The 18,537-nt window shown below is 42.0% G+C and overlaps 1 protein-coding gene across 2 annotated transcripts in view; it reads left to right on the top strand.

Annotated features, from left to right (window-relative positions):
* The window catches only part of LOC139285065 (leucine-rich repeat and fibronectin type III domain-containing protein 1-like protein), a 34,387-nt gene extending 25,822 nt beyond the window's left edge, over nucleotides 1-8,565 (top strand). The window contains exons 7-9 of one of the 2 annotated variants that reach the window (XM_070905506.1): nucleotides 7,483-7,666; nucleotides 8,127-8,352; nucleotides 8,441-8,565. In XM_070905506.1, the coding sequence (XP_070761607.1) occupies nucleotides 7,483-7,666; nucleotides 8,127-8,352; nucleotides 8,441-8,565 (535 nt within the window). The remainder of the gene's footprint in view (nucleotides 1-7,482; nucleotides 7,667-8,126; nucleotides 8,353-8,440) is intronic. The other variant, XM_070905507.1, reaches the window with a different exon arrangement.
* Nucleotides 8,566-18,537: the final 9,972 nt, after the last annotated feature.

An 18,537-nucleotide genomic window follows, 5' to 3' on the forward strand; every position in this document is an offset into this window, starting at 1 on the left:
CTGACTTTGTAGAAGCCAAAAACAAATGTATAAAGGGTTTACAGGTTTTTTGTCCTCTTGTGTTCATCTGCGGTACAATATGTCATCATTTTTATAACCTTTCTTGCACCATTAATCATTGTCCCCCTAAGGCCAGACAGTCCTGTTTCCTTAGAGGGTCCTGTCCACAGTCTTTACGGGGACTATCACCACTTGACCAACAAGCCTTACAGGGTCAGTTAGAAAATTAGCCCTTGTGCAGATAGTTTTGGTTTTATAGGCTGAGATGTTGAGATATCAGCCTCTGAAACGTCTGCTTCCACCTTAACAATGAAGAAGAATAGAGTTTAATTTGTGCTCCACACATGATGGATTAATTATTCATTTATTCAGAGCAAAAATTCAATTTATCAACAGCAAAAATGTGGATTCTGGAATAGCTTTAATTTGTTTTAACACTTGTTTATCTGCTAAGTGAGCCAAACATTTTAAATGCCATACGTTTTTATGCAACATTTTCTAACTTCACTAAGGTTAAATCTTTGTGTTATCAGTTGAATCATCAGTCTGTGCTTAAACCGCAGACAGGAAGGAGAGTTTTTGCAGGTTTTATTGTGTTGCTGGTTCCTGTATTTCGGCCGACTGTGACTGACTGCAGTTTGTTCACCACAGACAGACTCCTGCTTTCATTCGCACCATCTGTGTGATACCAAACACACATTTGTGTGTATTGAGCTGTGAATGAGCCATGGTATTAAACATGTGCTTTTTTTGTCCTTCTCTTCATCTACTCAAGGATGCTTGTTCTTCTTCTACTCGTCCTCCTCGTCTCCCTCACTTCTTTTCCTCCCCCTCTTCTGCTACACTCCATCCACTCTCACTTTCTCTCATCTCTGTTGCTCTCTCCTCTGCTCTCCTTCTTTCCTTATCGATATTCAGAGGATGAGAGGCGACAAAAGGGAGGATAAATACAGAGCATCACCCTGACCTTGTGTCTCGGGTGTGAAGGGAACTATCTGTGTATGTTTTATACCTTCAGTGTCTTATGAAATCTCCATAAAGTCACCTTTTCAGGAGTAGAAATCAAATGTAAAATTAATTAAATTAACAGATAGTTCTGTTGATTCAGTAGTTCTGACCCATTATATTGTAGCTCCATGTTCCCTGAAAGCACATTTGGTCATTAAACTCTGGTTCTTGTGGTCCACATTTTCTCCTGGTGTTGGATTATTGGTGAGCTTTCCTCTCTGCTTCCCTCGGCTCAGTGTCTTCAGATGGCTGACAGCCTGCCAGGTGCTTCCCTCAGGTTCACTACTAATTGTATAGCTCTGACTCACTGCTGTCAATTACACACTCGGCTTGTTGGCCCGCTCTCACCCCCCTGTAGGGTTTTGTATTGGTACACCTTTATTCTGAAAGCCGGTCTTGGCATGCTCCCATTGTGCCTCTGTGAATATATCTGGTGGAAAAGTACTGGACACTGGTACACTGGACGTTGTTTCTGTCTCTGCAGAGATTCAATGAAACACAGTCATGATGCATTCTGCATCTTCTGCTTTTCGGATAATGTTGAGTCTTTGAATGCTTGTGTTGCTGCGTATGAGTCATGTCGCGTGTCTGTAACAATGGCTTCGCTCGTGTTTCTGGCCATCTGGACCTCCAATTCAAGACAAAGCTAGTGGCTTTTCATGTTTTAGGACATCTACTGCAAACCATGTACACTTGACATCACAGTCAGTCATTTTGCAAGTGATGCTCATGTTATGTTTTAGACATTTCAGTGCGTTTGTTTCTGCAGTTCCAGGCAGCCATAGGTTTCCATTCATTTGAAAATATTTTATCATTATAAGTCTGCATTGTTTTTTTTTTTTATCAAAGTTACATAACTGGTATGAGATAATAATGCATCTGTAGACTTTTCAGATAAACGTGTTCTCAGCTGCATTTACCAAACAGCAGTGATGTTCTTGACATAGGAAACTTGACAGAATGAAAAATAATGCAGACTTTATATTCACTGTTATGGATTACACAAGTCAGGCCAGTTTTAAGAGTCTGCTAATATTGTTTTTACTAATATCATTTTAATACCATATGGTGATGAATAGAAACGTATAAACTAAATGTATTTAGTGGTCAAATGTATTTATGCTCCTACCAGCTGGACAGCATCGACAAAAATGATTCAAGTGAATGTTTTCTTATTAGCCATTGCTACGGTCAACATGTGTCACCCTAAAACTACTACTACTGATCAATCAACAGCTGTACCCTCTCCACTCAACCATCCACCTAATAACAACACCACGTTACTTCTACGTTTGTATCTGACAGACAAGCGTCATAATTCACAGCCGTCAGCTAAACGTCGGTCATCTAAAAGCAATTAAGTGTTTTCATGTGAGGACAGGATCCCGGTGGACCTGACTCCATCGAATATATATACGTTAACGTTAGAGATGTAGATGGCGGTGTCTTGTTCATCAGTTTAGCACGATGTACAAGAAAATGAAGAGGTATATGTGCTGCCATTTGCAGACGCAGGTTGAGCTACATTTCTCTCAGTTGAGAACTGTGTCATTTAATAATGGAGCATAAATCGAATGGAAGCTTACGGCCATTTCACACATATAGAATGTGAACATGCAGTGGTCGATATGAAACGTAACCCGAGTGATGGGTTGGATTTAGTGTCGTGCCTCGTATGAAATCCTGAGTAGCTGTATTTTATACGGTCGTGGCCTCTGCATTATTCACAAAGCTGTCATGAACAGAGAGAGAGAGGCAACACTTGAGGTCATGCCTCTCTTTGAATCCTATATGGCATTCGACGTATTTCATGTCATTTTGAGCAATGCATTATTCAAAACCTTAGATGACACACACTGCCACGCTGACGTATTTAAACTGCAGTTATCTTGGATCTTCTCTGGTTTTCATTACACAGGATTCTGCAGGAGAACTTTTTCCGCGCCCAAGGCAAGGAGGGCGATATAGAACATAAAGCTTTAACATAAAGAATAACCTTCCCTGGCTGTTCGCTCCAACTGCAGCGCTTCATTTAATTTGAGTACATCGTAACTCAGCCTGCTTCTAAATACACCGAGACGCTGGATTTACACAAGGACACACGGTTTGTTTGTCCGTCCTGTATGAGCCGATGTACTGTAAATGGTTTGAGTGTCTCATTGTCTGTTTTCATTACAAAACAGAATGAAATGGGAAGAAGAAAATTGGAATTTATAGGTATATATTTCTAAATGTGGAAAACAAAGTATATACTGTGTAACTCTCACTAAAATCTGTGTCTGCAGGTGATAGTGTCACCTGGCACTTTTCAGGGTCTTTAATATCTTGACATTTGATAACAATTGGGTAAAATGACACAGTGAAGGTCCCTAACATCACTATGTCATCATCAGACTTGACAAAATTCCTCCAGAGACACAGGAGACATACAGATGTGTTCACAGGCTGAGTAGGACGAATCATGGCCAGTAGATTGACTTTGACATGTAAAACCAGGAGTGACCCTTTAATGAATGAATAATGCACAGATGCTGGTGTGCACGTGCTCTCATCATATTATAAGTCATAATGACATGATGAAGTGTTTTGCAGAAAACTCAAAATTTGAAATCCGTGCAAGTGAAAATGGAGACGGTCTAAATGGATAAGCTGTATGCACATGTGGGCCTATAACTGCAGGAGCAAGTGTTTTATACACAGCCACATGCTGTAATTCTTCACATAAAATCTGAGAAGTCATTTGTGAGATCTTCTTAATGTATTATATTATGTTTTGGCGCTATATGAATCAAATTGAACTAATGTAGAGTTGGAGGCTTCCTCTGCCCTCTGAGCTACACAGGGAATTGAACCGCCTACCTGACAGACAGTGTTGCTGTGTAAAGTTCTGTATCGAAGCCTCAGGCTGAAACATGACTTACCTCAAGCAACAACAAGGCCACAGGCAGTAATAGCAGCTGTGCATTTATTGTGTGTGTGTGTGTGTGTGTGTGTGTGTGTGTGTGTGTGTGTGTGTGTGTGTGTGTGTGTGTGTGTGTGTGTGTGTGTGTGTGTGAGAAAGAGAGAGAGCCCTAGGCATTCGTTCAACCATTAGTCTGACGCAGAACGCTGCAGCACTTATAGACCAACCCTCTATAATAGACCAGCTGTCTCTGTCTAGTACACACACACACACACACACACACACACACACACACACACACACACACGCACGCACGCTCGCTCATACCGACACACACAGTGTCACATACTCACACTAAGCCACTTTTCTTTACAAACACTACCTCTCTATCTTTTTCTTTTTACCCTTTCACCATGTTTCCTTCTGAAACACACACAGACACACACACACACAGACACACACACACACACACACACACAGACACACACACACACAGACACACACACACACACACGCACACAAATGCCCAGTGGGTCAGGCTAGGCTTTATAATTCCATTCCTTGTCTCGTCACCTCCGCTCCGGTGTTGATAAATAGGCCCTGCCCTGCACCGGCTGACAGCTGAATAATATATAGGACACACACACACACACACACACACACACACACACACACACAGAGTGAGGACAAACACAGACCCACAGGTACACACAGAAAAGGACATGTGCATCTGCAGGAACACACACACACACAGTCGGCATGACCATAATGAAGTACAGTACTGCCAAAGCCGGTTGTACGAGGTTGACACTAACATAATGCTTTAGAACACATCCAGAAGACACAGAGCAACACTGTCGTCCATCAGGAGCGCTGTTTGTGTCCAGTAGTCCAGTATTCACTCTCCTTTTAGATCTGGTTTGGTTCAGCCCAGTAGACCCAGGAATTACATCCATATTGGATGACCTCACAATTTACGATGCCATGGTCAAGTCCAATCACAGGAAGTCCCCTGTAGAGGAGGTGTTGAGGGATGGGCCCCATATATATGCCCAACCTTAACATTATCCATGGTTTATTTGCCACAACCAAAATCTTTCCCTGACCTGAGCCATGCAGGATGCCAGTAGCCGTGAGCAGATGTTTGATTGATGAGAGCAGCTGCCTGCTGCTGCTGGAAACAGCAGGACCATTAAATGTGCTGTAAAACCAAAACTAGGAGTTAGAAAAGGCTGAAAAGCTCAGAAGAGCTGCAGAGTTGATGATCATTCTCTTTGGCTTTCCTATGACACTTTATCATTTGAGTCAACATATATATTTGCGGAGCTTTAAGAAAAAAGACTAAAATGTAAAACGGTAAAAACCCGATGACATTACTACATAGAAGACTATGATGAAACTGTCAGACCTTCTTATATCAGAACACACTACAGACTGAATGTCCTTGTGTCGGGCTGTATTCCTGCATGTGTGTGTAACAGTGTGAGCTGATGAGTCGGTCCAGCAGTAATCTAGGTGTCTCAGAGGGTGGCCTAGTTCACAGCTCCCATGTTTCTCCACAATTATTGCTCCATCGATAACATCTCCTTCTTTCTCTCTCTGCAGCCCAGAATACTCCGTCTTTGTTCCTCTTATTCTCAGTTGTTCTCTCGTCTCTCCTCCATCACTCCATCGCAGGCTCGCAATCATCTTCAGTTAAAATTCTGTCTGAACAGCCGGCGTTCCTGCCACACAGCAGCTTCGTCTCAGAAGTTCAAAAGGAAAAAACTCACCTCCTGTTGTGGTGAAGAGACAAACAACTGACGAGTAGACGCTGCATTATCATTTGTACCGCTGACAGTGAACATAGTGTCTCTTGAGCAGATCAAGGCAGAAGGGTACGTTTGTTGGTGGTCTCTTATGTCTGGAACATGTCACCCAGTGCAACAGTGTGGCTCAATGATATGATGCTTATCATATGATGGCACAGAGGAAGAAGATAAATCAGGCTTGGATATGATACATATATACATATATATATATATATATATATATTTATGTGTCACGCCATGAGCTCCGTAAATGTTTCCAACTTTGAGACATGTATAATACGTGAGGTGATCAGGACGGAGGCTGTTGACGTGTATTTACCAGCCGTTAAAAGCGAATGTGGAAATGAATGAAAAGGGGGGGGGGACGGGCTGCTGTGGGTCAGGACAGTGTTGCCTGTAACAGCTGACAGTGGAGATCATTCTGCTTTGTCTCTTTTCATCTCTGCTCATGTCTCTGAATAAATCTGTCCTGTCTTGTTTCTCTGCGTCCTCCACTGTGACATTTCTTTATTTTCACCCCCCCCCCCACCCCACCTCCTCCATCTTTCTCTTTTCTGTCTCACCTTGTGTCCTCTTTCTCATCACTTCTTCTTCTCCTTCGTCTGTTTTCTCTTTCCCCATCTTCTTCTTCGTCATCCTCGCCCCCCCCTCTGTCTTTAATCTCACTCTACCTTGTACCCTTTGATTTTCAACTTGAAAATTGAAAGTGCAACATTCCTCTCGACGTTATCTCTTCTCTTTTGCTCTGTCCTCTGTGTGTATATTCTCACCACTTCAATTTTCTACTTCAACTTCAATCTTTTTGTATTATTGGAAAACTCCACTGCTCTTCTCTTTACCGGGACATTTTGTAGGAACTCTACTTCTGCTTCTCTCCAGCACAACTGGAACAGAAGTCATTACGACCAACAAAGCTGTAATGTGTAAAGGCCCTTTCACACAGAGCACGATCTCCTTGACTATTTAATTATCAGCATTGGAAGAACTGGAAGTCTTGAACTGGAACTCTGAAGACTGACGACAAGTTGGCAAAAGCTACAAACCCCAATTGTATGATCTGTTGCCCGGGTTCCAGGTTTAACTCTCAGTGTTGCTGGATTGTTAGAGATTCAACTCCCTGCAGCCAGTAACAGTGAAAACTTGTGGTATTTCCTGATAGCTTAGATAACAACCCATCCAGCACAACAATCGTATGAAGTTTTTTAAATGAGTTTCCCAAGTTTTGTTATTGTCAAAAAGGAAGAAAATACTTGGACATTTCGTGCAGACAGAAAGAAATCCATTTGTGCAGAATTCTGTCTGATTCAATGGACAGCAGCAAACCTCTTTACTGTCCGTCCCCCCCCCCGTCCTCCTCTAAAAGGATTTTCAGAGTCGCAGTGAAAAATGAAAATGATTTTTGCTCCTGTGTATCCCAATGGTTAAGCTTTGTCATTGCCTATAATTACTTTCTTGGAGCTTTCAACCACATGTTATGGTCATATGGAGGCCCAGGTGTCAACATGTGGTGACATGTGTTAACCGGGGGCCATACAGTACATGGGGGCAGATGTTCACCCTGTCTCTGTTCAAAGATTTGAGGCCTGAACTAACTTCATGCTCTTTGTGATTGTGAACGACGCCTCTCATGTTGTTGTTGTCATTAAGGATCTACTGCGGAAATAAGACACTCAGGAAGAAATGAATGATTTATCTCTCTGCAACCTGAACCCCAAATAATCTACAAATCAGGACAAAATGAAATGTCTTCCTCTCTTCCAGGATGATTCCAGCCAACCACAAGTACTTTCTGCTGAGCGACCTGGCGTCATCGCGGGACTACGAGCTGTGTGTTTTGGCCGTCTACGACGACGGGATCACCGCCCTGACGGGCACCAAGCTGGTGGGCTGCGTGTCCTTCAGTACGGAGACGGAGTATGGACGCTGCCACTCTATACGAGACCAGGTTAGTGTGTCAGAGTTTAGAGCTGAACAGCCGGAGCTTTTTGACTTCCTCTTTAAATTAAATCTGCGGTCATCTTCAGTTCTTTTAGAAACACACAGTGAACATTTTTAAAATGAAAAATCAGCCCGTTGACAAAACACCCTCGAGATCCATTTAGTATCTGTTATGGAACTTTTGGTGGTATCACACAGTCTTCCTCTTCAGTTTTCAGTTGTTCAGGTTGACGTAAAGGTTTGTTTCTACGGTCAGAAATGAACTTTGAAATCCAAGTAATTTGCCAACTTTCAATTTAGGCAAAAAGTGTTTCTTTTAGGTTAATTTTGAGTTTGTGTTCATTTTTTGATGTTGTGATTTCTGCAAATCATCTCAGAGAAAGGAGAAGTCAGACACCATGAACCACTAAGCAAAATGTGTCGGTTATAAATCGTAGAAACTGCATGTGTTTTATCTTTTTCCACAGTTCCTGGGAGGTACGATGATCATCATCATCGGGGGGATCATCGTGGCCTCCGTCCTTGTCTTCATCTTCATCCTCCTGATGAAGTACAAGCTGCACAGTAACCACTACAAACAGAAAGCTGCCGCACGACATGCCAACGTCTGCTCCCAGACCAACGGAGGAGGAGGAGGAGGAGGAGGCGCCAACGTCCTCGCTCTGCCTCCTTCCTCCTCCTCTGCAGGGCAGGGTAAGTGGAGGAAGTGTGGACGAGGAAAAGAACATATGTGACTCCCCTTTGTCATCTGCTCCTTATCTGACTCCATCTTGTCTCCTAGGAGGAGGCGCTAATAAAAACTCCCAACCATCATCGTCAACAGAGGGGATGGGAGGAGCCTCTCTTCGAGGGACGACTGTAGTGGACTTAAATCCCACCCATGACGATGACGCCATCTCCCAATAACACACAAGAAACTGTCAGTCAAACCCACAACCCACCAATCTCTAAGCCCAAACCAATACTCCACCTCCCTCCCCCTTTTTTTTATTTGTTGCTGGTGGCTGGAGCCAAACTCCACTTTACGCCGAGGAGCGGCTCCTGTCATTGGTGAGTAGCTGCTGCAGGGTGAGGGAGGTGGGAGGACAACCAGTGATATGCAAAACCAGTGATGACAAAGCGCTTTATCAACCTGTGAAAGTGTGGTCAGACCCGATTTCACTCCCCATTCATTTCTATGACACAGGCGGCGGGACACATTCACTCTCTGACAGATATGTACCGTCGTTGAGACAGTGTTGAGACATAATGAATCTTCAACATCAATTCTTAGAAAAGGTAAAAAGGCAAAGTCACCTCCTGCTACGACCCCACCTTACCGGACAAGTTTAGATACTTAGGCAGCAGACGTTTTATCAAACTGTGGGATTCATAGTCAGCTCTCCAACTCCTGCAAGGTGAAGGTGAAGGGACACGGTGTTTGCTGCTGCCATAATGAATGAATCCAGTTAAATGTGGCACATAGTCGTGCAGCCAGAGAGAGACGGAGAGAGAGTTTCATTTGAAGTTTCTTTGAAATTGAAATCTGAAACAAGCCGCCGCTGAGAGAGAAAGTGACAGCGAGGACGAGGCAGTGAGCTGCTTTAGTAAACCATGCGGACAAAGTTCATTCAGCCCGCCTGACTGAGCACCAACTGAACACTCTTCCATTGAAAACACACTTTAATGAACACTCACTCACCTGGATAAGGCCCACACACACGCACGTACTCACACACCTGGGTGGTGCAGGTATGCAGTGCTGTTACCTCAGGTTGAATGGAATAGGCACTCACCATTAAATCTATACAGCACACACACACACACACACACCGGGCTGTATTTTCCTGTTCAGTAATCAGATTTAGCTGCTAACATCACCAGTCAGGACTGTAAAACTCAATGCAGGACTGACTTTCATATGGTTACTACTTTCTTTATAGGTATAGTAGAAGAGTCCCATAGTGTCATAGAACCATAATGGTCACTGGTGCGTCACTGGTGCTGATCAGGGGTTGTGTTCACAAGGTTTCCTGGTGTAATAGTTGATTTTCAGAGAATATTGTGATAATTATCACACTTACAGATATCTAGGAACTAAACATTAGTCCCTGTTCAACGACATAAATATTTGGCAGTTTGTTCTCAATGCATTTATCCAAGAAGTCCGTCTTCTCTGCGACGAGCCGCTAGTGCCAGAAATGTTTATCCCCATTTTAAATTCTCTAATGTTTTCCTTCAGTGATATCGGCTATAATCCTCAACAGGGACGTACAGGAGGCTTCTGTATAATGCAACAATGCCATGGGTTTGTGTTACGGCCGTGAGTTTTAATTATTTCTTAGCAAATGGCTCTAAATACTACAATACCCATGAGCTTTTGCCACCGTTGCTATGGAGAGGCCAGTCAGAGGTGCTAATCAGAGCTTCAGCAAATTCATAACACTTCATTGTTGCAGCTGTGAACAAAACACAGCGTCATAGTTGGCTGAAAAATGAAAGTGAGTGAATTTAAGCTGCAGACTGTATCTTCAGTTTGCCATTAAATAACCTTCAGCAGCCTGCAGCCATCATCCTCATGCTGCTGTGTTGTTTCCCATCGACGCTCCAGAACAGCACATATTTCATCTCATTCGCTGGGTGATCATCGTATTCATATTACATAATCATATTGTGATAACATCATCATAGTGTGTATTTTACAACATTCCCTCCACATTAATGATTCCATTCAAAACTGTAATTTAAAAAATGCTAATTTAGTAGTTTTTGAGCTTGTTTTACAACAGTGGAACATTGATCGCTGTATTGAACATCAATGTTCTTTTATGTTATTTTTCAGACATTTGCCATCATGTTATAATATATCACAGACTTAATATATATATACTCATCGCTGATACTCATAGCACAACTCGACTACTTTGACTTCTTCCTCTGTCCTATGATATAACACCAGCTGAGTAAGTACGCTAAGCTAATTGTTTAGCTTTGTTTGGGAATGATGAACTTTCACTAAGCTACTAATGTCCAGTGCAAGTTACTTCACTGCTCAGATAATCTTTATGAGGTTATTAGTGAAATGTGCACAGATCGCACTGTAACCCCCGTTGATGTGATTGTTTATTTCTTTTTTACACTTTTCTTCTCAAGAGGAACTGAAAATGAAGCTCTGGACACGCAGGCTTGCTCACCGTATCACCCGTTATTACTCCCTTTCTCTCCCTTTCCGTCTATTACTTCCTGTTGCCTCTTCCTCCCAATACAAACAAGTTTTGTTTCTCCCTCCCTCCCTCCCTCCCTATAGTCATTTGTTTGATTTTAATGAGTTGTTTTGTTTTGATGCCTTCCTTCTCTTCTCCACTCTTTTCATTTCTGAGTTCAAGGTCGTTTTGTTTGTCTGCTATCCTCCGCCATAGCGTTTCTCTTTATCTTGTGATATTTCGGCTACCAATTTCCCTCTCAAATTGAGATGTAGACCCTATCGTGAGGCATCTATCAAAGCTCTGGAGGATTTTCTCCTCTTCACACAATTTATGAGCTGTTTCTTTTCTCTTTATCTCTGTGTGAATTGAAATGTTGGTTCTGTGTCGTCCAATGGATGGAGCGTGACAGTAACTCTGTCAGGGTGAGCTGCTCCTTTCACTGTTTAACTAAACAGGCAGAACAAATCGTGTCCTGTGTGACCCGACACATACAGGCCTCGTATGACCTTTTCATTCTTGGTCTCTTGATTCTCTGAAAATGTTTTACAAGCAGCATGACAGGAACATGACAGAGGATGATCTATTCTGCATTGACCTGGTTCATATATTTTCAGTACTTGGAGTTCACTGTTTAAAACTTTTCATATAGAACAGTGCTTTTTAAACTTTCTCCCTTTCAGCCACTTTGTTAGTATTAGCAGTGGTTCAATTTAGCTGAGGTTTCTACTTGATTACAACAGAGCCAGTATATATGGATAAGAGTATTAAGTAGTATCGTATCATATTAATTACAACAGTAAACATGTAGGATGAGTATGTTGGCCACCATCCACCGGTCACCAGAAACTCTGAAAACTTGAATGTGTTTTGGTTTGGAGAAATGTCTCCTTGTCTGGAGCTGTTCTCTTCAAATCCGACCTGGTTGATGTCGACGTTCTGTCTCCAGTAGTTTATTCTCCTTCCTCTCCAGTGGTGGAAAGTAACAACCAACATTTACTCGACTACTGTACAAGTACAATTTTGAGGTACTTAGTGCTTTACGTGAGTATTTCCATTTTCTGCTATTGTAGTTTTTTACTCCACTACGTTTATTTGATAACTTTAGATACTAGTTACACTCCAGATTCATATTAAGAATACAAAATATAATCAACAAATACATTCTGATATTATTATATATTACATAAGACTTTACCCAGCAGCATATAGAATATATAAATGCATTGAAAGTCGCCCCACATTTAACCAGCTGCAACATTATTCACCAATAATCCTAATTCAATAATCATAATACATTATTCTGAAATGGGCTATTCTGCAAAATGAGTACTTTTACTTTTGGTACTTTAAGTATATATTGATGCTAACCCTAACCCACCGTAGTATTACTAGTTTTACTTTAGCGAGTATTTCTTCCACCACTGGTCCTCTCTCCTCCTCTTCCTTATTTCACTCTTCAGTCGTTCTCTCCCCCTGTTCTCTTCCCGCCATGACTTTTCATTAAATATCAAGATTTAAGAGTTGACTCCTCCTTTATCTGCCTCTTCTCTCTCATCTCATCTCTTCTCCTCCTTCCTCCCTTCCTCCTTTTTCTTTTTCTTCTTCTTCACCCCCCCCCCGACACATTCCACTATCCCACTCTTCCTCTATAATATTACATCCTCATTTTATCTACTCATCTTGTTGTCCCTCCTTTCCTTCCTGTAATAATACACCTCCCATCTAAACACACACAGTTTGTCATGCATACACACACACACACACACACACACACACACACACACACACACACACACACACACACACACACACACACACACACAGAAGTACTCATTTTTTTCTCATGGAGGCAATCTCAGCGGGCCCCGATGGCCCTTAGGCCATTTGTTGTGGGTTTAATATCTACCACACACACACAGTATAAAACACACACAGTATGAAACACACACACACACACACACACACACACACACACACACACACACACACACAGTCTCAAAGTACCTGCTTTCTCTGCAATCCATATGAACTGAGCTGGTGTTCAAAGCTGATCATCTGGGCTCGCTGCTCCCAAAATGCCATCAGTATCCTCTCCCACTAGACACACACACACACACACACACACACACACACACACTCACACTCACACTCACACTCACACTCACACTCACACTCACACACACAGATACAGTGCACACATTCAGCCTCAGGAACTCAAAATATATTAAACCTGTATTTATCTGTATAAACAAACCATTTTTCTGCTTTCATGTCACTTTAATGATTCAATTTTCCAACCTTGGATAAAATGTTTGGATAAAAATAACTTAATATTATGTTTTATTTTAACCGGGAAAGTCCCTCACTGAGAAAAAGAAAGTCTAACAGGAGTACACTGGCCAAAATAACCCTGATGATCACAATATATCGGAGCAACGATGTCCCCTAAAAGTAATGTCAATAAACTACTAATTTACATCAACAAGAAACAATATGCTGAACAGAAAACGATTTCTATCAACATATTAAGGAAACGTTTGAAAGAACATCTGCCAAGTTGCAAAATGTTCACACTGAATGCATCTCAAACATGATTCATGTTTTTAGCCATGCTGACTCCATGTCTGAAATATCTCAACAACTATTTGATAGATTGCAATGAAATGTTGTACAGATTCATGGTCCCCAGAGGATGAAGAACCTGACTTTCCATATGTCTCAGCCTTATTTAATGTAATACAAATGCATGAATATGGAGGCAAGATCCCAAGAATAGCTTTTTATTAGGGTGTACCAAGGCAAACAGCCTGATTGTACAGAACACTACGATGGGTACAGGCAGTTGGTAATAAACCATGTACGACGCCTGCTTATATACAGTGTAAACTGTCTGTTTATTCAGCTGAAACAAGCCTGATTTTCCAACAAAGTTGACAACAGCTTACACACCCCAACAGACACATGAACACAAGCTGCACACCACTCAGAAATACACACAATAATTCAACACATACTGGCTCCCTTCAACACAATCCCACCATCCCACCTCACCGATTAGCACAGAAACGGAGAGAGAGGCTAGAGAGACATCGGCGAACACAGGCAGATAGCATCACTGTGCGCTCTGTAAAGCCACGAGGCATCGGGGCCTCATTCAATGTGCTTTTATTATCCGAGCCTGGCACAGAGCAGCGGGATGGCACAGTGACTACACTGTTAGGGACTGCCACAGAGCCCCCACTCAGGCCGGCAGGCAGCGGCCCCACACAGAGTCACAGTGACACCTGGTGGTCACACTATGCAGTGGCAGGGATTCATGTGCTTTTATTTTTACCCTCATGTATCCAGGGAAAGTAGAAGCACGCCGTCACTCACGTATATGATTTCACACATTCGCACAACCATAGACTGGAGGATTCAGGGAGGAAAAGAGATTTCTGAGTAAAACCAGCATGTTAAGACTCCTCGCACTCATCAGGGCTTCTAAAGGGTTATAGGGAGTCCACAGGGGGCCTTCCTTTGGTCCTCTAACAACAAAGGAAAATATATGTTGTGCTGTATTTCTGCCCACACTAAAAATCACTTAATTCAACGTTAAACAACACTGTCTTCATCAGAACATGATAAAATAACACTACATCAAAGACACATGTACACCCCCCTTGTCACCAGGCCACATCAGCACACTTCCTGCATTGCCTCTGAACGTTGGCATTAGATGCATCTGTGTGCTGCAGAATGATTGTGGTAACATTTTGTCATCATGTCATCAAGACATTGATTTCTGCTCAAAGGAAAACTGATAAATTACTACTTTGGGCAAAAATCAACATCCCAAAAAAATAGGTCCAACAGGTCCAGAAACACAAGCAGTCAGACGGTCAAAGAGGATTTAAACAAGCCGACAGTTTAGCCACATTAGCGGAAGTAATTTATTTGTAGGTAAAACTTAAAAGTGAGTGCACTTTAAATGTCCGTAATCACCATGATTTTAGCAATCATGTCGGTAAGTATAATGTTGGGGCTTGATCTGCAGTTGGATTATTTTTAATTTGTTTTTAGAATTATGATGTTTGTTAAGAAAACTTGGTTTTGGTTATCATCTCTAAAGGTTTTATAGTATTTCATTCACAAGCTGAGGTTCTGTTGCATACAGGATGCACATGCACGTCATGTCTCACGGACCAGTGCAGCCATGCCGACCCAAAAAAGAATGAATTAAGTTCCCAGTTTAACCATTTGATCTAAGGTGAGCACGTAGCTGCTTGCTCTAAATACATCTTTTGAATGCACGTTAACACAAAGCAGTGAAATCCCAACTGAGTCTCTGCTGTTTCCTGATATCTATTTTTACAGGGAGGCCTTTGAATGTAATTTGCAGCATAACATTGCCAGTGGCTTCATAAAGCCTTTGACTAAATGAAACAAAGTCAAAGTCATTTTAATCTCCATCTGAAAAAGACCTGGGAGTGTGTGTGTGTGTGGAAAGGACGTGGAAAGACAGATAAAGAGGGACAGGCGACAGACGGACAGATTGTGGGCTTGTAGTTGGTGAAGGAGAAAGACATCCAAAGAAGAGAGACAGAAGTGAGGATTATGGACTTATATTTAGTTAGTGAGACAGAGGAAGAGGAAAACAGAGAGAAACCAAACAGAGAGAGGAGCACATATGAGTCACTGAGCCCCGAGACACAGTTATTGACAAGAAAAGATGGAGGGATAAAGAGAGATGGAGAGAAAATGAAAACTCAGGGATGAGGGGGAGGAGGAGGAGGAGAGGAGGAGATTGGACATGAAGAGGATGAGGAGAAGTCTGCAAATAGAAAACTGAAGCCCAGATTTAAGGCTCACTGAGAAAAGACAGAGCGAGAATGGTTGTGTATCTCTCTCTCTCTCTATCACTGATTTATCCTCTCTTCATCATGTCTTCATTGTTTATGTGTCAGTTACTTATTTATATTTGCTGCTTTTCTCTGTGAATTGTTTTGGGCTGTTGGTCAAACAAAACAAGACATTTCTCTTTATATTATATATTATATATTATCATTATAAAAGATGAATTGACAGGTTGATCAGATCTTATTGTTTAAACGATTATTCGACATTTTGATCATCCACATGAAGGATTCCCTCTGGGATGGGAGATTTACTCCCTGCAGTGTCCTCTGACCGTCCAGCTGGGATAATCCAGACGGGAGAAGAGAGGAGTTGATAAAAAATGTTGCGTTATGACACCTTCAGTTTCTTACAGTTCTGCTCATAAACTTTATTGCGTTCATAGCAGCAAAATGAACAAGCAGCAGCGAGCGCTCCGTGACCTGTTCAGCTCCGGGTTTCACCTCTCAGGCGTCATACAGCTGATGTGTTGATAGTCTCCTCATAAGATGCTAGAATTTAACATTCATTAAAGATAAGACAGTAAAGAACAGCGCTCCTTAATACGCAAAGACGCAAATACAACACAATGAAACAAAATGATTTTAAGGGCGGAAAGCGCATGACAGGAATTGTTTTGGGAGCCGAGTGCAGTAACATCCCGGAGTCTCTGCTGGTTGTCTGGCAACCTCACCGTGACGACAAGACAGCAGGAAGTTACTGCGCCCTCCGGCACATAACCCTGTAAAACCACAATGTGTCCTTTGGACTTTCTATCTAGATATCTATCCTCTAATTCCATCTTCTTCTTGTTATTTTTTGTTTTTTTTGTCGGCCTTGTGTGTTTTTCAGATTTACTTACATTCAGCTTCACAGCGCTGGAGGGAGAAGAGGCGGCAGAGGTGAGAGATCACACACACACACAGGTGAGAGGGTAACCACTCACTGTTCCACCAGAGAAGCTCCAACACAACATCTGGAGGGAGAGAGAGCGGTAGAAACATGCCAAGCACTCTAACAGGGGAAGACCGAGAGAGAGGAAGAAGGATGAGTGAAGAGCTGCAGTCAGCAGCCATTAGCAGGCCTGGAGTCAGTCTGCCTCTAAGTGCTCTGTAAATATCGCCCTGCCTTAGTAAACAACATTATTCCTCTTTATTGGAGCATTATATAATGGCCAGATCCCCCACAGTATGCAGATTGGTGTCGCTCCATTATGTAAGCTTTCTCTCCCGTTATGTAAGAATTCTCCTCCACTCCTCCTCCTTTCTTCTCCCTCTTTCCTTCTCCATCTCGTCTCATCCTTATCTATTCAGTCTTTGCTTCTTTGTTTTTTCCTCCCTCTTCCTTTCTGTCCCTTCTGTTCTGCAACTTCTCTCTCCTCTTTTCATATTCCCTCTTTCCTTTCTTCCTGCTCCCCCTTTCTTCTCTTACTTCTTCTTCTTTACTTTTCCTTAACTTACTTCTTTTTCACTCCATCATCCCCTCTCCTCCTTCTGTCTCTCTTCTTTCTCCTCTCTCCTTATTTCCTTGCCTCCTGTTCCCCTTCCTCCTCTTTCTTTCTTCACTCCACCTTACTTCTCCTCATCCCTCCCATCTTCCCTTTGTACCCCCCTTCTCTCCCCTCTTCTTTGATCTCATACTCTCCCCTTGCCTCCTTTTCTCCTCTTCATCTCTTCTTCCCTTTTGTCCTTTCAATAACTCCCTTCCTCTTTCCTCCCCTTCACCTTTTCTCTTTTCATCCCCTCTTCTCCTCCCCTACTCTTGTCTCCCTTCCTCTCACATTTATTTTCCTTCCTCATCTTCTCTCCTCCCACTCCCTTCCTTCTCCTCTTCGTCATCTCTGCTGATTTCAGACAGCTTCATTGCAGCATCTCGACAGACCAAAGTGCAGACGAGTGAAACAAACTGCTGAAGCTCAGACAGGAGACGCTGAACCTTTACTTTATATTACTGTTGGAATACATTCACTTTGTCTTTCTTTTCTTATTAACGTCTCTTAATTTGACAATTCAAGTTTAGTATGATGCTTACTGAGTGATATTAATGTTCTTTTACCTGCATCATTACATCAGAAGGCTTCATGGCTGCATCAGATCATTTTGCATTAATGTCAGGGACATGATGGATGCACATTTTTAAAATAGCAGCTTTTGAGATTATGAAGATTTCTAACTTTAATATTTTCCTGGTTTTTGAAATCATTCTTTCACAAAATACTCCAGTTTTCTCAGCGGAGCCGGAAGTGTGCCAGCTGATTAATTATAGACCTGTACGGCATTTGTTTTTAATGAAATCATTAATACATTATTTTAAATAAAAGTGCTTATACATTGAGTCATTCAGTTTGCTTTTAAACGATGCATTTGTGTACTCAAGTTAAAGTCATAATAATGAAAATGTGTTTAGTTTGCCATTTATTAATAATAATAGTAATGATAATAATTGTTTTCATTTCATGTTTTCATTTAAAGACACAGGCAGCAACATGAGCTCTGATTGGCCAGTCTATGATTATTCTGGTGGCCCGCTCAAGGCTCCATAATGCAATATACACACAGTTGTAGCTCAGTAGGAAACCAACAACTATTGGCCAATCTTATATAATTGTTAACATGGAGAAAACCCCCTGACCCTGGTTTACTGTCATTTGCATTGACTGCACTTCGAGGGCCCCCTACAGGAAACATTTGAGTTGGATTACTTCACTGTCCTGCACATGGATTTGTAGTATCTCCCCCATGCACCGCAGTACAGCTTCACCATCTGCTTTATTTACCAGACAAAGAAAAGTGTTGTGTTGCCATTTGTTTGCCCACGG

The sequence above is a fragment of the Enoplosus armatus genome, chromosome 5 (genome assembly GCF_043641665.1).
Source record: "Enoplosus armatus isolate fEnoArm2 chromosome 5, fEnoArm2.hap1, whole genome shotgun sequence".
In the NCBI taxonomy this organism is placed as follows: domain Eukaryota; kingdom Metazoa; phylum Chordata; class Actinopteri; order Centrarchiformes; family Enoplosidae; genus Enoplosus; species Enoplosus armatus.